At 45.0% G+C, this 5248-nt stretch overlaps 1 protein-coding gene across 1 annotated transcript; it reads right to left on the bottom strand.

Annotated features, from left to right (window-relative positions):
- Positions 1–717: 717 nt before the first annotated feature.
- Positions 718–5046, bottom strand: LOC101768668 (probable beta-1,3-galactosyltransferase 2). Its single transcript, XM_004966158.3, has 11 exons — positions 4470–5046; positions 3743–3839; positions 3555–3616; positions 3246–3457; positions 3104–3167; positions 2521–2593; positions 2258–2378; positions 1817–1904; positions 1604–1729; positions 1392–1501; positions 718–1221 (listed from the first exon to the last, which is right to left on the bottom strand). The coding sequence occupies exons 1-11, from the start codon at positions 4568–4570 to the stop codon at positions 1073–1075; spliced, it is 1203 nt and encodes a 400-aa protein (XP_004966215.1). The 5' UTR covers positions 4571–5046; the 3' UTR covers positions 718–1072.
- Positions 5047–5248: the final 202 nt, after the last annotated feature.

Raw genomic sequence — 5248 nt, forward strand, 5'->3', positions numbered from 1 at the left:
TGGTGGCGAGCGGGAGGATGGGTGGAGGGAAACGAAAACGAGGCCGGGCGGGAAGGGGGGTGACGAATCGGGGATTCGGGGGGCGATTGGAAAATGGGAGGGAGGCAGAGGCGTACGCGCCAAGCCGCCAAGGAAGGCATGGACTGGAGATTGGTAAGTGTTGACTCAAAACTTTGTGCGTGGCGGGCCAGGAGAGAGAGGCTCCAGGCCGATCCGATCTTGCCGAAATGCTAGTCGAGTTGTTGTTTTTTGGGGCCCAGTTCGAGGACGCCTACTTGTTGTACTTTTTATTAAAAAAAATACTGAAATGATTCATTGCAATCCAAAAATGGGACGTTCAGATCAAAATTGTGGACATTTCTTTTGGGCTTGGCTACACGGCGCTCCAGCGCATTTCGAAATTTGAAGAGGAGTATATAAAGGGATGAGAAGAAAAGGTGTGTAAAGGGCAGGGAGAAATGCTCGAATATAGACCCTGTTTGTATACGCTTTGCTCGAATATAGATCCTGTTTGTATACGCTTTTCCTAGCCACGTTTGGATTATAATCTAAGTAAAGATTTTCTCGTTTCTCGCTTTTCGTTTCTCGTAGTTCAAATCGTTGAAGCGGCTTACCACATAAGTGAGAATCGGTGGAAATAAGCAAAGCGTTTGGCGGGATTCTTATTTATTTCCACCGATAAGCCACTTATAAGCGGATACAAACGGGGCCATGATATATTTCTTTTAAGCGGGGTTTTTTTAATAGGATGCAATTGAATGAATAGCATGGAACCATTATTCTGCAATATGTATAGTAGTAGCTCTTTCTTTATCAGGTCGATACAAAAATGGGATGTCAAAAGAATCGATCAGCTCTACACCCCCTCGAGTCCTCGATTGGCGCCAGCAGACGCTGAGTAAAATCCCGGTCTGCTCCAGCAGTGTTGCCCAATCGTAAACTGTGTCTAGCTAGTTACAGGCCTACAAAATGAATCAGAGAAATTTTGTACAATGCGCTCGATCTAAGTACACAACAGAGCACCTTCCAGTCTTGTTGATGAACCCTGTAGATCTCAAATCACTCGCTCTGATTAGAAAGCAGCAGTCAACAGCGCCTTTTCACCTTCTGAACACCTCGTATGGACCCCCCAGATGTTCTGCACAGAGTTGCAGATACCACTGCACTTCCAATCGAACGAGGCTGCACAGGTGTTCCCCGCCTGAGCTTTCCATTCGCAATCTGTGATAAAAAAAAAAAGCAATTCATGATGAAAATTTGGCATGAGAAAGGATATTGTAACTTTTCGTATCAACTTCAGCCGTAGCTTTTGAGCAAGTACCATATAAATACTCAAGTAAAACAGACTGTCAATCTGAACTCATTCTGATAACAGAGTAACAGAAACTCACCAGGTGGAGTGCCGCAGCATAGTCTGCGGTCATCAATATGCTCAACATCTAACCCTATTAACCAAGCTCCCAAAGAAACATCCTCGTTGATGTACTTGTGCAAAACATGCCTGCCATTATTGAATTAGCAGAGACGAGGTTAGTACAAACTGGCATGAAACACGATAAAGTGGTGCTATCTTTCTGGAAAACTAGGTTAGGTAGTATCTCACTTGTTTATTGATATGTAGGTTGCCAAGTCTTTTGAAATAGCATACAATTGACCAGTGGCATGTCGAAAATATTTGTTACCCACTTCACCAAATTTCCAGTGCTCAGGTTCGTAGTACCTGACATCCCTGGACAGCAGCAATCTCATGTAACTGCTAGCATATAAAGCATGTAGACAAGGTAACAAACTAATGAGACTATTTTCTTTTACTTACTTGTCAGATAAGACAGGGCCAGACTTCATGCATCCAATGTATACCCTGGGCTTCGAAATATGTTTGGATAAGATATTTCCAAGCGTCGCTGCAAACATAAATTTTTTTATGTTAGGAATAGAATGTTGCTGAACATAAAAGGACAATTAGTGGGAGCATGAGCCTTCGATATGCTAACAGTCTAACACTTGACGAACTTTTCTTTGGTCCTTGGAATTAGCAGATTAGACAACATCAAACTTAAAGTTCAGACCAGTAAACAAGTACTTGGTACCTTAGAAATACTTGTTAGTATCCAATCAAAGGAAATACTTTCAAGAAGAAAAAGGACAACACTAATGGCCTCAAATGAACCTTGGAACCAACTGACAGTAACACAATTACGGTCATACTGCCCCAAACCTTAAGAATAGTAAAAGGCACTGGGCCAAAGGTTAATACCTATATTAACATGGACATCGTCGTCAACCTTCACATAGAAGTTAGCATCCCATAAAGCAACAGCTGTCGCAAAGTATGTTCTTGTTTTGCCTGAAAGTTCAAGATATCCTTCAACATGATCCTACAATTCAAGTGCAAATGACTAAAATTAGAGCAAAAAGACAAATAGGAAGTAATAATGACTTCAAAACTACATGTGGATCTAGAAGGCAATGGGGCAGCAGCAAGTAGCAGTAATTGAACCAGATAAAGTGAAATCTTACAAGCCTCATGAAATCCCCATGTTTCTTATCCTCTGCTTGAATAGCTCTGTCGACGATTCCACCTGAAATAGCACTGAAAGAAAGCATACCCAATCATCACTTGCTTGGAGCTGTCAGTAAACTAAAAAGGAAAATATGTGTTTGAGTGAAATAAAGAAAAACAAGATTGTCCAAGATTTTAGGCTAACAACACAAAAAGTAAGAGGACTTCTTCCCAACTTAGAGTTAGTTAGATCTTGCTGATATCTACAAAGTTTAACATTGGCATACATTGATATGCTAGAAGCTTTATGAGATCAAATGCTAACAAAGCTAAGTCACTTGGAAAATAGGTAGAAAAGGATCTTATGATTCAAATAAAGAGTTTTTTGTAAGGAACAGTGTGTGATAAAAACAGATTTCTTCATACTACAGTGGTATATCTGCAGTGCATGATAGGGGTCGCCACTATCAATTATGGTGATGTGAGACAAATTTTCATATGCTAGCGAAAGCGTGTGAAATGCATGCAGTTAGCAGTCTATGCAAGTTAATGGAGCAAATTCAACGGAACCTATACAGAAAAAGGAGAGATGTAGCACACCTGTGACCAATAACAAAACGAATTATGATCCCCTTCTCTTCCTCCAGCTTTTTCCTCATTTCTCCTGGTTTTAAGAATTACTTCACCATCAATATTTTATATTATCAATGAGGCGCTTAGGGGAAATCATTGTGAAAAAAACCTTGAGGCATCCAAGTGTTGCGGATAGAATCCCTTCTCTTGCGGCTGCTAAAAGCAGTATTGATGCCTATCACCATAAGGTATTTGCGCCTACCGGTAGACTCAGAAGCCTTGTACTCTTCGGACACTGGAGATCCGTTGAGAAAAGAATCTTGTAGAGTTCTTGCAGCAGAGAGTTCTGTCTCCAGGTTTGCTATTGTCTTACCTAAAGTCCTGCAAGAAGCCAGTTAAACTGCAATTAGAAACAATTTCCTTGAAGCTTCCCTGAATCAAATCAAAGAGAGAGAAGGCATGTATGGTCATCACATACTGGGCATCATGGTGAGTATCTGAGATATGTAACATATCCCTGTAATCGTGTTTTCCTTGAACCTGGTAACGCAAGGGCATAAATTTGCATCAAGATCAATCGGGCACATGATAATATTCAATACTTAAGAGGCACCAGGTTATATTTAGATGTTGAAAAGAATTAAATAAGTCAAGAGACTAAATTACTTTTTGTATACTACAGTCTCCAGCCATAAGCTCAGACTCTTTCCCTCTTCTTTCATTTGGTATAGCTACCTCACTTGCTTCAGGCAATGTCCACATCCTGGAGAGAGAAAAAAAATCACAATCAAGTAGCGCATACCTTTGGTGAAATAAATTAAAAAAAAAACTCATAGAAGAATGCACATGCTGCAACCAGAGTGAAATCAGGCCGATTGATATGATCGGATTGAGGCAAAAGGTGTCTAAGTGACAAAGAACTGTTATGACCTAGCGAATCCCAAGCGTAAAAATACAATTCACAATACCTAAGAGCTTTTAATTAAAAAATATGGTAGCTAGCCTAATTCCACCTCTGCTGCACGCGTTGGCACCGAACAATTCAGTTGCAAAATCCAAGTCATCTGGTGAATGCTTGAAGCCAACATAACGACGCTCACAAAGTATGAATGCTTGAAGCCACGAGGAGCACCCCCAATTCAGACATTTATCAACACTCTCGATGAATTCAGGGAAATAAAGCCCTGCTCACGAGTGGAGATAACTAGTTTGGTTCAGATGTTCAGTCAAGTCAACCTACATCCGCTCCCCCCAAAATGCAGAAGCGAGCTCACCAGAAGACCACGGATCTCACCCGCATCCATCCTACGAATACTCGGGATTATGCAGAACGAGCCGCCAATGTACTCGAATCTGAACATCCCATCGGGCACCGGATTGATTGATTGGTTACCTGTTGGTGAAGAGCAGGCCGAGGCAGAAGCTCCCGACGCAGAGCAGCAGCACCCACCTCCTAGCCACGCCATCCGCGCCGCCTCCCTTCCTCCAACTCATGGCCGCCGCAGCAGCAGCACTGCCGCCAGCAGCGACCACCACCGCCTACTCGTCGTCCTCCTCCTCTGAGTCTCAGCTCCCGCAGCAGGAGGACGTCCAGAGGGAGTTGGAGGCGGCGGGGCGGGGAAGCCATGTCCTGGATTCTTTAATCACCGGGCGCGCCACAGTCCACCCTCCCCCCATGAGACCCATGTGCGCGGGCGGGAGGCGGCCACCGACGCTGCAGAGGGCACAGTGTACAGCTCGGCTGCCCTGCCGCGAGTAAATTAATGGAAGGCTCCCTCGCTCGCTTGCTGGTGCAGTGGTGCTGCACTGCTGCTGGAGCTAGGAGCTTTCTGTTGGACGGTCGGTGGAGGGCGCGTCGGATTCTGAATTCGGACGGCGTCTGTAGCGGAACAGAAAGCCAGGCCGTTCCGTAGACCGTAGGATTATTTAAGTTTCACGAGCCGGGTAGGGCGGGCGGGCGGGCGGTGCTCGATCGCTTCCCCTTGCGCCGCCGCTACGCCCGTGCCGGGCTGCCGGCGCCGCCTTCCTCCGCCGCGTTGGGGGCTTGCAGTTGCCGTGCCGTGCCGTGGCGGCGCGACGCACCGGGAAGCAGGCGCAAGGGAAACTTGTGGAGCACCCGGCACGGGGCCAACAGGAACTTGCCGCGTGGGACAAAAAATGACTCCCGTGTTC

This window comes from Setaria italica, chromosome IV (genome assembly GCF_000263155.2).
Source record: "Setaria italica strain Yugu1 chromosome IV, Setaria_italica_v2.0, whole genome shotgun sequence".
Taxonomy (NCBI): domain Eukaryota; kingdom Viridiplantae; phylum Streptophyta; class Magnoliopsida; order Poales; family Poaceae; genus Setaria; species Setaria italica.

What these genes read in the sequence shown, in the direction of transcription:
- LOC101768668 (XM_004966158.3), bottom strand. Translation starts at nt 4,570, where the DNA reads ATGAGTTGGAGGAAGGGAGGCGGCGCGGATGGCGTGGCTAGGAGGTGG. An exon ending in GAGACTGTAGTATACAAAAA is followed by an intron (nt 3,617 to 3,742) that starts GTAATTTAGTCT and finishes TTGCGTTACCAG; the next exon opens with GTTCAAGGAAAACACGATTA. An exon ending in GATACTCACCATGATGCCCA is followed by an intron (nt 3,458 to 3,554) that starts GTATGTGATGAC and finishes GGCTTCTTGCAG; the next exon opens with GACTTTAGGTAAGACAATAG.